Here is a 16,328-nt window from a genome sequence, read left to right on the forward strand (position 1 = left end):
GACCTTGTTGGACTGTTGTTCTAAACAGCAGTTACCTCTAAGTCAACAGCAGATGTAGAACCCTTAGCACTGAATTTAGAACTTTTATGCAAACTGGAAAAGAGGTGTTTTCCCCATTCCTATCCTCCTCAACTTTTGTACTTCAGCTGCAGTTCCTACAGCAATTCCACAAAGCTGCAGTACATTTGATGAAGAATGCACCAGATATAGAACAATTATTAACTAAATTACTGAAGAATATTATCATTCAAGAAGCTACCTTGTATAGCAAAGTCAGAAAACTTAGCATCAACATAAACCTACACCCTCTACACCCTGAAATACAAAACCTCTTCAGTATAAAATTGAAATACACAGAACCCAAGAAGGAAGCACAAGCCAAGACACTGAGGTGACTGGCTTGATGCAAACATTCACTGAAAGTAACATTTTCTGTTTCTATTTCTCTAACTTAACAATAAGATCCAGTAGCATTCAAACACACCAAGTTCTCCTTTCCTTGTTTTCACCACCAGCATCTTCATGTGGATGAAAAGTGGAATTTGTAGCAGAGTTCAGAAGCTTTACAAAGCACTTCGCAAAGCTGTTTCATGACAAATAAACCAGCATTCTTCAGGCTTTTTTTTTTAAAGTGCACATATTTATTATTTTATAAATACACAGTAAGTCTCCTGACAGAAGCCTGGGGAATGCTACAGCACCATGCTGTCATTCCAGGTGGTCGTGCCAGGTGTTTCACAGTCTTAGCTGCATAAGAAGTGTAAGAGCAGTGACAGACAGGTGGGAAAGGAGCTGTGCCTTGGCTTTTTCTGAGCACATACACACCACCTGCATTTTATTGCAGCTTTGGGGAAGAAAACCCATGAGAAAGATCAATCACTAGCAACCTTTTTCTTCTCACATATCAGATGATCAGTCTGCATAATCATCTGTTTGATCTCTGCCCACCTTCCCTCTGCAAAACACGTTCTCAAAAGCAACAAGTTGCACGCAACACGAAGCAGGAAAGCCAGAAGAACACTGCATGAGAAAATAAAGATTTAGAACGACTAAAAAGAGTAATTAATAAAAAAATAGCAACTGCAATGCTAACTTTTCTGTTCATTTTAAAACATGCTGACAGCCACAGATGTTCCCACTAACCTCAAGAAACAGAAAAAACAGTATTAAAATGGAGATAATACTGCCACAAATTTCACCCTCCCTTCTCAAGAAGGGAGCAGCACAGGTCTCAGCAGCTGTCAATGGTTGGCCATTGTATGGAAAACCAGGAATGGGGAAAAAACACAGGAGTTTAGCTCATACAGACTTTACTAACTCCCCTTAGCAGATTCATAGCTATTGCCAGTGTAATTTAGCTTTTAACCTTAATTCAAACCATCTGCTCAGAGGACTCCAATCTCAGGCTCTTGCAATAAGCAAATTCCCCAACCCCAGAAACACCCAACAGGTCCTGGGAACCCATGTTTTATAAAAGAAATGCTGACACTGCCTTAGCTGGCCCATCACAAGAATGCCACTGGAATGAATTAACTGTGATTAGTGCATTAGAACTGTGCACTGGGCACAGCTACAGCTGCCACCCCAGGGGACAACCTGGGACAAAGGCAGCACAAACTCTGCAGAGGATGCTCTGTGGACCTCTGGAGTTCTGCTCTCCTAAGGATGCAGACAGAAAGAGAGCTCTGCTTACCAGACAAACGTAGCACTTCAAAAGTATTCTGTGAAAGAAGTGAAAAAGGGAGAGTTACACTTGGTGTGTGCTACTGAAAGCTGCCAGCACTTGGATTTGGAAAAAGAAAGGAAATCCCTAAGCCAAGCTCCATGTGTTAATTTGTTTGTCGTGTACACAAAGCTAAGTTTGCTCAAGTTTTTGACCTTTTAACATTAAGCAGAGGCCCTTAAAAAGAATACAGTATTTCTGTATTTAATCAGCAGCTGGAAACTCCAGGAAGTTACATGTTTTCTATTAAAGTTGCCAAGAATCTCAGATATCCCATAAACTTCTGCTTTAACAAAACACGAAAGTCGAATAAAGCTACAATAAAAACACAGGGAATATAAACCAAGCTATAACTGTACAACAATATTGGCAAACAACACCTGACCTCCAGCTTGTATTTAAGGAATATACATGATCTTTCCCCTCACTCCAAGCCTCTCCAGAGCATTATTTCTCCTTCTCCTCCTTTCCCATAAAAAGCCTCAAACAGGCAAAACTACACAGACAAAAATCACAAAGTCTACTCCTACCACCTCGATTTCCACTGAATTTTTACTTTTCAAACCAGCTTAGCACAGGCTGTTAAGACTTCATTCCTAATTAAGATGATCGGCCCTTAAAAATTGTCTTCTGGGGCACAAACCTGTCCTCGCCAACAGGAAGGGAAAAAAAAAAAACCAACACAAAACCACGAAAGAAACACCGAGATTGCGGTACACAAACCAAACACAGATGTCTGGACGCGATGAAATGTCACATCTGAGGACTCACCAAGAAGCAACATGCAACAACCGACAGTGCCCGAGGACGGAACGCGGCCGCCCGGCCGGTAAACCGGCATCGGTCCCGAAAGAGCCCAGCGCAGCCGGGACAGGACGGTCCCGCCGCGGGTCCCGACCCGGCGGCTCCGGTACGCGGTCGGAGGGGCCCCGGGGGTACTGACGGGTTTCGTTGCTAGAGGGGTTTAAAGAACGATGTGGGTCCGCCCGTCACCCGCCCCGGAGCCAGGGGAGCTGGTGAGGAAGAGCCCAACACAGCGGCCCTCGCCTACCCCGGGGACCTCGTACGAGCCGGGGCGGCCTCACGGCCCCGCTCCCGCCGCCACCCCCGCCGGCTGCCGAGCGGCTCCGGGCCGAGGCCGCAGCCCTCGCCGGACGAAGGGGACACGGGCGGGAGAGCAACACGCCGGGAGGGGGACACAGCCAGAGGGCAGGGAAGGGACACCCCGCAGACGGGGTGCGGGAAGGGTCCCCGCTGCCGCACAGCTCTCGCCGGGGAGCGGCGGTGAAGCCCCGGAGCGGCGGCGGGCAGCGCTCGCACGCACCTGGAGGGCGCCGCGGGAGCAGGTCCGGAGCCGCCGGGAGGGGCGGCCCGAGGGCGGAGGGACGGGGCGGACAAGCCCCCCCCCTCCAGGAGCCCGAGCCCCAGCCCCAGCCCCACCTACCCCGACCGCTGCCGCCGCCGCCGCCTCCCGGTGCCGGGCCTGGGCCGCCGCTGCCGCCCACCACGTGACCGCGCGAGGGGCGGGGCCCCGCCGGGCGCTTCCGGGTGCGGGGCGGAGGGCGCGCGGGCGCTTCCGGCGGCCGGACAATGAGGTTCCGAGTCGCCGTCCCGGGCTGCGGCGGCGGCTGTAGGTCCCGGCGGGCTGGCGGGGCGCGGGCGGCGGCCCCGGAGCGGGGTCCGGAGCGAGCCGCGATCGGCGGCCCCAGTGCGCGGTGCGGAGCGGGCCGAGGCTCCCGTTGCCCCCATGGGCCGGGTTCGGCGGGCGGCCCGGCCCGGCCGGGGGCGCGGCGGGTCGCGTGGCCGCCCGGGGGACGCGGCCGGCGACCGGGCCCGGCCCGGCGCGGGGGCGTTGCGGCCCCAGAGCCGGCCGGCGGCTCACGGCGCCTCTTCTCCCCTCTCTAGGTCCGTAGCCGGAGGCTGCGGCGGGCGCTACGGTAGGAGCCAGCGGGGGGACGCGGCCCGACGCGACAGGTACCGGTCCCTTCCCTCCGGGAGCGAGGCGGCGGGGCCGGGGCGGGCGCGGGCAGCGGCTCTCCCCGCTGTGCCAAGGGCTCGGCGGTTGAGCGGTGTTTGGAAGAGCTGCGCAGGCTCTCGGCTGAGCTGTCCCGGAGCGTCATTGTCCCGGTGTCCGGCAGCCGGGAGCCATCCGCGGCCGGTAAAGGCCGGGGAAGCTTCCAGGGGAAAGCCCCGCGGGGCCGCGGCTTGGTCCGAGCCCTCCGTGGAGCGGGCGGGGGGTTCTTGTGTTGGGTGTTGTGCCTTGGAAGTGAATGGAAACCGAAGGTGTGGCGAGGCAAGGCAAGAGGCCTCTCCTCTGGTTCCGGTGTCCCGGTTGGAGCCCTGGGTGCGGTGCCCACCCGGGCTCGGGCGCCGTGACCGCGATTTGCGGTGTAGTGTCCCGAGGTGGAAAAAACGGGATCACGAGTAGATTCCCTTCGTTGCTTCCAAGAGAAAGCGCGATAGTGCCTGAAATTCACTGAAGATTCTTTGTGATGATTTGCTGCTCCTGTTTCGATTTGCTAAAGGCTGTTTCCTCAAAATTAAACTCTTTGCCCGAGAAACTGCAGTGACAGGAGAGCTGAGGGACTCCAGCTCTTACTTTCTGTTGATTTAGCAGAACTTGTACTGCAGAATGATGCTGCCCCCATTTCCAAACTTTCCACGGCCCCTTGTTTCTAAAATCCTTTGTAATTTTTGCATGCCTTACCTGAGATCTACTTGATGGGCTTTAGTGAGGAGGTCACATCTCCAAATGGTGTCTGATCAGCAAATTCAGACAACCCCAATTTTCAGCAGATAGTTCTAAAAATCTTCTCCCAGCCTTTGTCCTGTGTATTCATTCAGTTGCAGAAGCCAGGACTCCATTTCCTGCTGTGTTTGCAGAGCTGATGTTTCATGCCCCAAGAGAAAAGTGTTGCTTTTATCTATAAACTTCAAAGCTTCCTTCCATGCTTTATGTGGTGTTGGTATTAATTGTGAGGTGCAAGTTTTGCTTTGTTTTGTTATTTTATCTCACCAAATCTTGCATTATTTAGTCTCCTGTGATTTACTTGCTTCCTGCAATTTGGCAGGATTGAACAGTATTTCACTAAGAATCTCTGTAGTCATAAATTCTTAAAAGAAATGTTGAAAAACAAAAGATCGAGACGTGTTTTATAGAAGATCCACTGTAGTTAATTCCAAATACTATGAAACAAGAGCAAACTTCCTAGAGGAGTGCTCTTCCAAAGAAGACAAGAAATAAGACTTGATAGATTCCTACATTCCCCAAAACTGGAAGCCTAGAAGGCCAAAAAAATCATTTATCATTAAATGATTTTTATCTGTGATCTTAAAAACAAACAAACAAACAAAAAAAACACACTAACCCACACCACACACAGTAAATCAGCCTGTGCAAAAAAAAAAAAAAATCCCTGAAAGGCCAAGGTAAAATGATGCATTAAAGCCAATGCTGCAGGTATCTTAGAACTTGTGTAGTTCTAACTGCTAAAGAACCAGCTTGTCACAATTAACAGTTACTGTTAATGAGGCAGCATCAATATTCAGTACTGCATCAATATTCCTGCAAATTGACCTGTCCTAGAGCAACTGCAGCCTTTATTTTTGGACTGTAACTCTTCTGAGCTGTACCTGATCAATGCAGAGGGTTAAGAGGGATGCTTGTATGTCTAGCAAGTGCCAGGTTCTGTCTCACTTTTTCCTATTTTGTTATAAAAGCTACGTAGCCATTAAGGGGAAACAAGAGCTAAAAGCTAAAGGAATGTCACTGTTATTTGATAAAGAAAAAAAGCTCTGAGGGGTTTTAATGTGGAAGCAAAACTTAACAAGAGCTAAGACTGCTAAAAATGTTTCCATGGTTTCCCTTTAAATTCCAGAGAAGTAGCATGGAAAACATCTTAACTCTTTAGGATAGTGCTTCATGAGAATTTGTCATATCACCTCTACTTTATATGCAAGCTGCATTAATTTAAAAAAAGATGATATTGTAAGGCAAGATGTGAACTTGTTAATTTAGTTTTTGACTTTTAATATGTAATAGACTTGTATTTATCTAGGATAAAGCATAACATCTGATTAAACAAACTTTATATTATAACTTTAGACCCTTCTTACTTGAATTGTAGAAACCAAAAAAAGTTCTCACTCATTTTTTTTTTCCTTGCTGCTTTTCCTCAGGTGTGCCAAAATGTCAGAAAGATCAGATATTCTTCACTTCAAATTTGACAGCTATGGGGACTCGATGTTACAGAAAATGAACAAACTGAGAGAAGAAAATAAATTCTGTGATGTCGTGGTCCATATAGATGACATTGAAGTTCATGGGCATAAAATTGTCTTTGCTGCTGGCTCCCCCTTTTTAAGAGATCAGTTCTTACTAAATGACTCCAGAGAGGTAAAAATCTCTATCCTGCAGAGCTCAGAAGTCGGGAGGCAGCTGCTTTTGTCCTGTTACAGTGGTGTCCTGGAGTTTCCTGAAATGGAACTGGTGAACTACTTGACTGCAGCAAGCTTTCTGCAGATGAGTCACATCGTGGAGCGGTGCACCCAGGCCCTCTGTAAGTTCATCAAACCAAAGCAGCCACTGGAGAGCAAGGAGTGTGAGCAGCAAAGTGACTCCTCTGACCTGAAGGAACATCAAGGAGATGACGACTCTCTGCAGCAGGATTCACCTTGCATTCAAGCCTCAGAGGACAGCATGGACATGGAGGATAGTGATATTCAGATCATCAAGGTGGAGTCCATCGGGGAGGTGACAGAAGTTAGAAATAAAAAGGATCAGAACCAGTTTATTTCCTCTGAACAAACTGCACTGCATTCCTCAGAGCCTCAACACTTTCTTATCAACTCCACTGTTGAAAACAGAGCAAGTGAAATGGAGCAAACCCATCCCCATGACTACGCCCTTTCATATGCAGGCAGTGATATCATTCTGGCCTCTAAGGATATGTTAGGGATAAACAGCCGAGGAATAGACAAGGGCCTCCAGTGGCACCACCAGTGTCCCAAGTGCACGAGAGTGTTTCGGCATTTGGAAAACTATGCTAATCACTTAAAGATGCATAAACTATTTATGTGTCTACTCTGTGGCAAGACATTCACTCAGAAAGGCAATCTCCACCGGCACATGAGAGTACACGCAGGCATCAAACCCTTCCAGTGTAAGATCTGTGGGAAAATGTTCTCTCAGAAATGTTCCTTACAGGACCATCTCAACCTGCACAGTGGGGACAAACCCCACAAGTGTAACTACTGTGACATGGTTTTTGCGCATAAACCTGTCCTGAGGAAACATCTGAAACAGCTCCACGGTAAAAACAGCTTTGACAATGCCAATGAAAGAAACGTTCAAGACATAACAGTGGACTTTGATTCCTTCACGTGTAGCACTGCCACAGACAGTAAGGTCTGTCAGCAAGCTGATGCAGTGCTGGATGCAGGGAAGCTGCCTCAGGCTGTGCTCAGTTTAATGAATGATAGTACTTGCGTCAATTAAGCAACAAGGAACAGCCCTCTGCAGGGATTGTGACTGAGAGGCACAAACAGTTGGTTTTGGGCTCTCCCAAACTAGTGGTATGCCCTGAAAGGCTACAGATGGATGGATGGATGGCAGGCTGGATTGCAAAACCTTCAGCCATCGTTCTTAAGTCTTACTTGATATTTTCCGTGAATAGCAATCTTCCTTCAGGTCTCTGTCTGTGTTTCTACTGTGGATTATGGGGTTAATTGTTTCATTTCTCTCTGATTAGGAGACTGAAGACTTAACACCTTTTGAAAGATTGTTGCTGTGGGCTGCAAGTAAACCATCTGCTGTACAGTAAGAGACCTCTCTATGTCTGGGCAGATGGAGGAAAGAGGACAAGTCTGTGAGATAACCCGATTATTTTTTTTTTTTTAAGCATTGGATGACTGAAAGTACTCCATATAGTTTAAATTTAAACTTACCTCTTAAAAATATCTTTCTCTGATCTTACCCCTAGACCCCTAGAGTTGAAATGAAGTATTTTTATGTCACTTTTTCACCCTTTCTAAACTATTTCAAGAAACTTCTGCTGCCAGTCAATGCTACCTTAAAAGCTCTCAGGGTTTTTAACCTCGGCATGCATTATGAAAAGATAAAACCCTAAATGATTTTGCAAAGTTAGCAGATCAGTGCATAGAACTGTTCAAAATGAGACTAAATTGAAGCTCTGGAATGTGAGAGGCCAGTGCCTGGTGGAGTGGAGGTATGACCTATTTCTTATGCTGTCATACCTAGGATCTTTAATGAGCACTTACCAGTGTATGTATTGAGAAAAGCTAAACATGTCAATACTAAGAATTATCACCCACTTTCCATAAATTTGGCATCACATAAGCCAGAACAGTTGTTGGTTTTAGAGCAAAGCTGGAGTGGAGAAAGACTGCTTTTTGACACTGTGAAAAGATTCTCTTTTAAAAGCTGCAATGTATACAGCTCCATGCTTTGCTTTTTTTGTTTGTTTCCTTCTCCCCCCCTTAGTTTTTGTTTGTCTCTCCTTGATATCTAACAAGGGCCACATGTCAGTTAACTTGAAAAAAGAATCAAAAATGACCTGCCGTAAGAACATTACCATAAAGGGTTTTTTTTCTTGGATGTTCAAATAATACTTTTTTTTTTTTTTTTTTAAGTGACCTGCATGGTTCATGACCATTAGTGTTTCACAGAGCCTAGGATGAGATATAGGTAGCACAATTTCCATAGGTTAGTGTATCAGCTGTTGACTGTACTCAGCAATACCTCTTGTATACCGCCTTAAACATCAGATGTAGTGGGAATGGCACAGGAGTTGGGATCCTGGGATTACACCATACTGCTTCCCAAAAGTGCCGTGGAATCATCCGCATCCCAATAGGGCTGAAAGAAACTAATTTCTGTAAGGAACACCATTCCCAGTAGAAGAACACTGATTACATTGAAGTGTAGCATAGATCATAATCTATCAAATGGCTGATCCTCGGCAGAGAACTGCTGTTTGTATTTGGAATAAGTATTTCTTCCAAGGCAGCTTTTTTCCACAAGGTTTGCCATGAGGATGAGATGATGCTTCCTACCTAAAAGTAGTACTGTTTGTGTAAAAATGCTAAATAGGTATGACCAAAGGTGTGTTAGAGCAAAAAAAAAAATCATTTTGTATGTGATGATCAAAAGTTGGTCTTGATCTTCAGATATGTCTGTGGAGAAGCCAGGATTTCCTCATGCAGACATTTTTCTGCTGGATGATAAAAAGTGTTAACGTTGCAGAACGTTTTCAGAAATCCACATAGTTTCAAGTAGAAAAGCAAGGTGATTCTGTGAATCAGTTTTTGAAATTGAGTTCTTAAACTACTGTACTTGACTGTTACATGAACTGTTACATGGACAGCTATGAAGTAAGCAATGGAAATGGAGTCAGGGCATTACATCTTTCAAGTTGTAGCAAATATATTTAGGCCTAAGATCTAACTATTTGGAACTTTTAAAAATTATTGTTTAGGTTCCTGGGACAGAAAATAGGTTTGCACGGGAAGAAAAACTATTTTTCCTCTCAAAGCCACCTGCTTTCAGAATTGTTTTGAGCTAAAACGGACCATGACAGCTGCACCTGACACTTGCGTTCTGTCTTCAGGCAGAATCCTCTGTATTGTTAAAATATTTTGATAATATATTATTCACTGTATGGAAATAACTTAAAGCACTAACATCAAAACGAAGACAGACATGGAGAATAAAACTTTGGAGAGCCAGGTCAACATTCTATAAGGGACTAGTGAACAGTCTAACCAGATGTGAATGTGGACGTGATAAAGAAAATGGTTTTCTGCCAGAGAAAGGAATAAAACTGTACAAATGCTAGAAAAAGTGGCAGCAAAATCATAGAATCATAAAGGTTGGAAAAGACCTCAACTGCCACCCCAGCACCACCATGCCTGCTAAACCATGTCCTGAAGTGCCATGTCTACACGTTTTTGAACAGTATTGAAAGTATCTGGGGTTTGTTTTCATGATGTTACCACAAGGAGAGTACAACTTGGTGAAGTAGCCATGGGGAACTTGAAGCAGATGTGAAGAGACAAGGGTGTTCCAAAAATGATTTGGTCAAGATACATAGGTTTTCAGTCCAGCCTGTGCTGTGGTGATGTCAGTGTCTGAGAAGGCTGAGACTGCTGACTGTTCCCTTCAAAAGCTGCTGGTCATTTGGTGAGACCATGGCAGAAGTAAACAGGAAAAAGCAGAAGACTGCTTCTTCAATGAAAATGGACACATCTGTTGGATGAAAAGTGACTGCTTACTCACGTCTGTGGTTTTGGCCTGGTAAAAGGGTGCAGACCAAAAGATGTATGCAGGAGATGGCTGCATGGCTCCAGAAACAATGAAGATCTAAGAGGGCAATTTGTTGATGGCACACTGTAAGTGCACTGGTGGTAAAGTTCATGCCAGATTTGCCCCTATGTGGAACAGAGAAGTGATGAATATAGAAGAGGTACTAGAAAAGAAAAATCTGGCTAATGCTTCTTCTCTGAATTATGGATTAAAGTGGAGTGAGAATTATTTTAAATGAAATATACACAGGCAGCTCGATAATAGAATAAGATGAACTTAATTGTCCATGTATGTAAAATGTTGTCTTCATTGCAATGTTCTGATTAGTGAAAGACTAGATCTGTTGGTTGTTGCTACTGGTGCTGCATATTCTGATGAGGACTATGGCAGTTATCATAATCTGTGTGTTAATGTGTAGAATACTATTTGCTGGTAAGTGGATAGTCTCACAACTTAATGTGCTGTACAACTTCCTGCATATCCTAAAAATAACTGAAGTCTATTACAAAAATATTTTAATAACTCCTTGAATATATTAGGATTTTTTTTTTACGTTGGCATTTTATTTATATTTTATTTAGAAGATCTTGAAGCTCTTAGTTTTACTAGAGGTTTAGGCTCACCACTTTTGTGAGTGGTGGTAGCTTGTGTAGCATGTGTTCCTGCAGCATATGGTGCAGCCACAGCCTCCTGTAGAGATCAGGGATGAGTCTTTCCTTCGTTTTGTTTTTTTTTTTTTTTCTTTTTGAAGGCATGTTTTGCAAGTTAGCAACTGATAGAATTGAAGCGTTGGTCTTTTTTCCCCCTAGCTCTTTGGCAAAACTTAGATAACTGCCGCTGAACTTTTGTTGAAGTAACTTCAAAATTAATTGTGTGGGGCTGATTCTGGTTCTGGAGTCATTGGGAGGAGTACAGGCGAGGAGGGAAGTCAGAGTGTGATGAAAACTGAAACTGTTGAATTCTAAGGTCACGTTAAATCTCGATTTTTTTTAAAAGCAAAGGGGCAAAACAGAACTCGGTGAGGGCTGAGAGGGCAGAACGGACGTTATTGAGATGGAATAATGGACGGACTGACTGAGCATTAGCTACCTCTTCAATGACTGGGCAAAACTCATCCTACGTTACTACCAAAGCAGGCGGGTCAGCGGCTGTCGGGGCAGCTTCCCCGGGGCCGGCTGGGAGCCGCCTGCTCGGCCGGGCCGGTGTTGCTCCGTCCCTCCGGTGCTGACGTCGCCTGTCCCCGTGGCGGGGCCGGGAGGGGCCCCGGGGCAGCTGCTCCCGGAGATGCCTTACGGGGGCCCGGGCCGAGACGTTGCTACCTCTCCCGGCCGCAGGCTCGGCGGTCCCCGGCGGCAGCCGCTGTAGCAGTGCCAAGTCTTGTAATAAACGTGCTGCTAACTCTGCCGGCCGCAGACTCTCATTTCCCACCGCGGTACCGGCGCCCCGCGGGCAGCGGGGGTGGGATGGGGGGCGGCGGGGTTGGAGGCGGAAGGGGCGGAGGGAACCGGGGGGGGGGGGGGGAAGCGCTTCCGGGGCGCTGCGGTACCGCCGGCGGAGCGGGCACCGGCGGGGAGCGGGCGGTGAGCGGGCGGAGGGCGGCTCGGCGGGGCCGGCAGCCGCCGGAGGGGGTGGCTTGGGCTCGGCGGGACTCTCTGCCCGGTGGCGGTGGCTGCCGCCATGGCGGGGGACTCGGAGGTGCTGCACTTCCAGTTCGAGCAGCAGGGAGACGCCGTGCTGCAGAAGATGAACCTCCTGCGGCAGCAGAACCTCTTCTGCGACGTCTCCATTTACATCAACGACACGGAGTTCCCGGGGCACAAGGTGATCTTCGCCGCCTGCTCCACTTTCATGCGGGACCAGTTCCTGCTGAACCAGTCCCGGCAGGTGCGGATCACCATCCTGCAGAGCGCGGAGGTGGGCAGGAAGCTGCTGCTCTCCTGCTACACCGGGGCTCTGGAGGTGAAGAAGAAGGAGCTGCTGAAGTACCTGACCGCCGCCAGTTACCTCCAGATGGTTCACATCGTGGAGAAGTGCACCGAGGCTTTGTCCAAGTACCTGGAGATCGACGCTTCCATGGAGAACGGTGAGCAGGCTGCCGAGAGGTGCCATTCCTCAGACGCTGAGCTGAGAAACGGGGATGAGGCGTTGGATAAAGATTGTGAAATAATCGAGATCTCTGAAGACAGCCCGGTGAATGTGGAATGCCCGGTGAAACAGGAGGAGGGGGATGATTCACGGCCCACAGCACAGAGCTTGGTCTCAGAAAGAAAGGATGCCAAAAGCCCAGAAATATCCACAGTTGAAATAGGATATAAGGATGATGAAATCTGCATCTTCAGAATGGATTCTATGAGTGTAGCGAACGTAGAAAATGATCATTTTCCTCAGCCTTGCACATCCTCTAAAACAAACTTGTATTTTCCAGAAACCCAGCATTCCTTGATCAATTCCACAGTTGAGAGCAGAAATACAGAAATGTCAGGAAATCACTTTCAGGCTTTTGTCAGTGACAATCCAGAAGGTACTTCCAGTGTGATGAATGGGTTCCAGAGCCTGGACGATTCCGGCAGTTCTTGGCGGCACCAGTGTCCCAAATGTCCCAGAGGATTTCTCCATCTTGAGAACTATCTCCGGCATCTAAAAATGCACAAACTCTTCCTGTGCTTGCAGTGTGGCAAAACATTCACCCAGAAAAAGAATCTCAACCGACACATCCGAGGGCACATGGGCATCCGCCCCTTCCAGTGCATGGTGTGCCTGAAGACCTTCACTGCCAAAAGCACCCTCCAGGATCACCTCAACATACACAGTGGGGACAGGCCCTACAAGTGCCACTGTTGTGACATGGACTTTAAACACAAGTCTGCTCTTAAAAAGCATTTAACTTCTGTGCATGGAAGGAGCAGCAGCGAAAAACCCACCCTGAACGCTATTACGAAAGTTAAAATAGATTATGATTAACAGAGGGGTGATGTGGAGCCAGGCTCCACAAAAACCTCCTGCTTAGTGAAATTCTGGGTGAAATTCTCCAAGCAGATCCCCACGTATTGGAGAGAAGCACCAGAATGTGACTGGTGATCAAAGGCAGGCCTTGAGTGCAGCAACTTGCCTGCTGTATTAGGGCTGCTGTTGCTGTAAGTGTGGGAAAGGTGTTTGCTTGTTGAAAGTAAACTGCAAAAATCAGGAAATTGTTCCATGCTTCTGGACCACATCCTAATTGCCCCCAGTTATGTTTTACACTGCCTTGTCTCCAGGGCAGGCACTGCTGAGGTTCAAGCTGTTGCTGGTACTGCAATAAGCTGAAGCTTGAGCAGTGATGTTCCTGGGTAGCAGCTGAGGGAAGGGGATGTGTGTGTGAATCCAGGCATTCCCACCCAGTTCACGTGTCATTGGCAGTGAAATCGTGTCCTTGCTTGCCAAAACTTTGCTAGATCTCTGAGCAGAAAGGCATGTTTTCATACTCTGATATTTTAAAGCACACAACAACTGAAAAATAATGAAGGAAGCTTTCAAACTGCCTCTTAAAATAGAGAACTGGCAAAAGAGAAAAATTGAAACATTATTGTCTTGCAGTTAATTTTTAACTTGTCTCATTGGAAGAACTTGCTCTCAGTTTTATGAGTTCTAATTTTTTCTAAACGTATCTGTTTTGATAGTTTGTTTCTGTCATTCCAGTGTTTTGCAGTAGATGCACTGTATTTGAGTAATTCCAATTAGCTAGGCCTGTTTCTTGACTTGCAACATTTAACTTTGCTTTTTACAGATCTTAGATACATCCACCGGTGTGGAAAATGAAGCTGTGTGCTGTTACATTATAGCAGTTTCTACTTTACTTTTGTAAAACTGTTCCTTTCCTTTGGAACAGCTGAGACATAGAGGTCTCCTGCTCTGGTTCTGTGATGCAGTCAGGCAGTGATGATGTGTGTTTGGGCATTTGTACCATGCCACAGCTCAGTCTCATCACAAGCCCCTGTAACACAGAATCCTTCTCCTGTACCTGTCTTGGACTCGTGTGTGTTTCTGCCACTCAATGTGATACAAACAGAGTCAGTTCAGTTGTTACTGTGAGGTTCTGGTACTTACATTAGGTTCTGTCCAATGGGCACACAGCAATATTCTCAGTCCTGCCTGTACCATGAGGGCTTTCAAGTTTCAAGCAGTGCTGTTAGGAAGTTCTTGCTCCGAGTCCAGAAGTCTGTGCTCCATGACCTGGCTGGTTTTAAAACCCAAGAGAGTAGTTTTGAATGTCAGTTTACAGGTTTTTGCTTCATTTCCTTCCCCGTGTCCCTGAGCACAGCAGCCATTGTTTGGGGTTCTGTTTATCAGGTAGGTGAGGGGTCAGGTGTGTGTGCAGGATCTACCCTGCAATTTCCTCTTGTTATCTCTAAGAGGCACAGCCAGCTGGGCCAGTGCTACAGTTGGCTTCATGTCTTGGAAAGTTCAGCTGAAGATTTCTAAAATCTTGTTCTGTCAGGTTTGTTTGGTGTTTGTTTTTTTTTTTTTTTTTTTATGCTCCTCATCTGATACTGCGAGCACTTAAAGTACAAATTAATTGGCCTGCAGCAATATTTGCAGGTCCCAGTTGATCCCAGCCCCTGTTGGGGCAGGCAGCAGAGGTCTTCCTCAAAAACCCTGCAGTGGTGTGCTCTGGTGCTGAGTGTGCCAGAAGTGCTGGATTGCTCCCAAACTTTACCAAAATGTCTTTACATTTTGTCACAGGTGGGTGACTTGTGAAGGGCTCAATTCTGTGGGATCCTTGGTAGGGAATGTGTGCCAGGTCTGCCCACCAGTGTGTCCCTGTGGGTGATGACAGAAGTGACACCCCCAATACTGGTGTAAATCAGCTGCTTCAGGACTTTGAGCATAAAGCCCAACCTTTCACAATCTCTGCTATTTTTTCATATTAAAAGTTGGTAGTTTTCTTTATTTTGGTGATTTTTAACTATAGTAATTGTCCTGAGAGTTATTACAGTTACAAGGAGTCGTGTGACATTTTGCAGACCAGTGGCACATAAAGCACTGGCTGCTTCTGTTTGCATTCATCACCTTGTCTCTATGGAGAATCTTTTTTACCTTGTGATTAGTATTGTTTGCTTGTTTTTCACAGAATACCATTAATTTTAGTTCTTGGTTGCATAAAACTTAGGAGCCTGGTTTTCAGAAGCAGGCTCACCCCTGCATTTACCCTTGCTGTATTTACAGATGTCACCTTGGGTATAGGCACAGGTTTGTGTGTAGCTTCTCAGTTGTGTCAACAGACTTAGTTACTTAAAATGAACTCCTTCATACTTGGAAGAGGTCAGAAAACAAGGGAAAAGTTTACTTCCTTCCCCCCATCCTGTTTACTTAGGGCTGCTATTACTGTCGTTCAGTAAATAAATGTATTGTGAATTTATGGGACAGATTTGGTTCAGCTATGTTTAAATTTTTCAGTTACTAAGGATTTCTGGCAGGTGTATGACTATAGAATCATAGAACCAGAATGGTTTGGGTTGGAAGGGACCTTACAGGTCATCCAGATCCAACCCCCCTGCATGGGCAGGGACACTTCCCACTGCCATTGATAACACTTCAAAACATCATTCCTTCTTTCTTGTTCTCTTGATTGTTATAGGTGTGTCCATCAGTGCTTCCCCCTGTGTCAAAGGGGAAAAGAGGCTGATCTTTTGAAGTGTATCTTCTGTGGGAGCAGGATTGGGAGGTTTTTTGGTCTGCTGTTGTACTGCATGTAAACATGAGGGGGAGTCGTGTTGTGTGAGGGGCCAACAGCATGTTCTGTTCAGTGGCCCGAGTGTCTTGGTAAGCTTTGTAAACAAAACCTGATTTTGTGCACATGTTCACATTAAAGGTGTTTCCCCTCCCCTTTCCATACATGTAACCGCTCATTGTCATAATAACACAATAAATGAAGTGCAAACAAGGCTTCGTCCCAGAAGCACATGTGCTTTCTTCTAATCACAGTTAAGTGATTCTCTGCATACCTCAGTATTTACTATTTTGGCTTGCTGTGGTCAGTGAACAAGATGCTGTAAACAAAAGATGTTCAAGTGGCAGTCACTGTGAGGCGTTTTTCCCGCACATCAGAAGGCTCTACCAGCAGCACAGACTTGTCAGAGGAATTGCTTTCTTCTCAGAAATCGCAACCCATCACCGCCTCGGCCTTGATGAAAACACCTTGTCAGGGAGCTCTCAACGCGGTGCTGCCCGCGGGATTTCCCCCGGGGCCGCCTGAGGTAAAGCTGCGGCCCAGGCGCTGCCGCCGCCTCAGTCCCGCCCCGCTGG

General features: G+C 46.7%; 3 protein-coding genes across 9 annotated transcripts in view; 2 read left to right on the top strand and 1 right to left on the bottom strand.

The window, feature by feature from the left end:
- RABGAP1 (RAB GTPase activating protein 1) overlaps positions 1–3,242 on the bottom strand; it is a 56,925-nt gene extending 53,683 nt beyond the window's left edge. The window contains exon 1 of one of the 3 annotated variants that reach the window (XM_071766194.1): positions 3,168–3,242. The gene's annotated coding sequence lies outside the window, so the exon portion shown is untranslated. Of the gene's footprint in view, positions 1–2,494; positions 2,701–3,047; positions 3,143–3,167 lie in introns of those variants that run through there. The other 2 variants (XM_071766195.1, XM_071766196.1) reach the window with 2 other exon arrangements.
- Positions 2,584–11,449, top strand: ZBTB26 (zinc finger and BTB domain containing 26). 5 transcript variants are annotated; one of them, XM_071766222.1, is made up of 3 exons: positions 2,584–2,633; positions 3,629–3,697; positions 5,903–10,598. In XM_071766222.1, the coding sequence occupies exon 3, from the start codon at positions 5,913–5,915 to the stop codon at positions 7,218–7,220; it is 1,308 nt and encodes a 435-aa protein (XP_071622323.1). In that variant the 5' UTR covers positions 2,584–2,633; positions 3,629–3,697; positions 5,903–5,912; the 3' UTR covers positions 7,221–10,598. The 5 variants fall into 5 exon arrangements, with proteins under 5 accessions (XP_071622323.1, XP_071622321.1, XP_071622324.1 ...); XM_071766220.1 differs by lacking the exon at positions 2,584–2,633 and adding an exon at positions 3,265–3,353; XM_071766223.1 differs by lacking the exon at positions 2,584–2,633 and adding an exon at positions 3,267–3,415 and having other exon boundaries at positions 3,447–3,697; positions 5,903–11,449.
- Positions 11,450–11,588: 139 nt separating this feature from the next.
- Positions 11,589–15,968, top strand: ZBTB6 (zinc finger and BTB domain containing 6). Its single transcript, XM_071766224.1, has one exon. It carries the CDS (start codon positions 11,724–11,726, stop codon positions 13,005–13,007), a length of 1,284 nt encoding a protein of 427 aa, XP_071622325.1. The 5' UTR covers positions 11,589–11,723; the 3' UTR covers positions 13,008–15,968.
- The last annotated feature ends 360 nt before the right edge of the window (positions 15,969–16,328 follow it).

Source organism: Heliangelus exortis, chromosome 22, assembly GCF_036169615.1.
Source record: "Heliangelus exortis chromosome 22, bHelExo1.hap1, whole genome shotgun sequence".
NCBI classification, from domain to species: Eukaryota; Metazoa; Chordata; class Aves; order Apodiformes; family Trochilidae; genus Heliangelus; species Heliangelus exortis.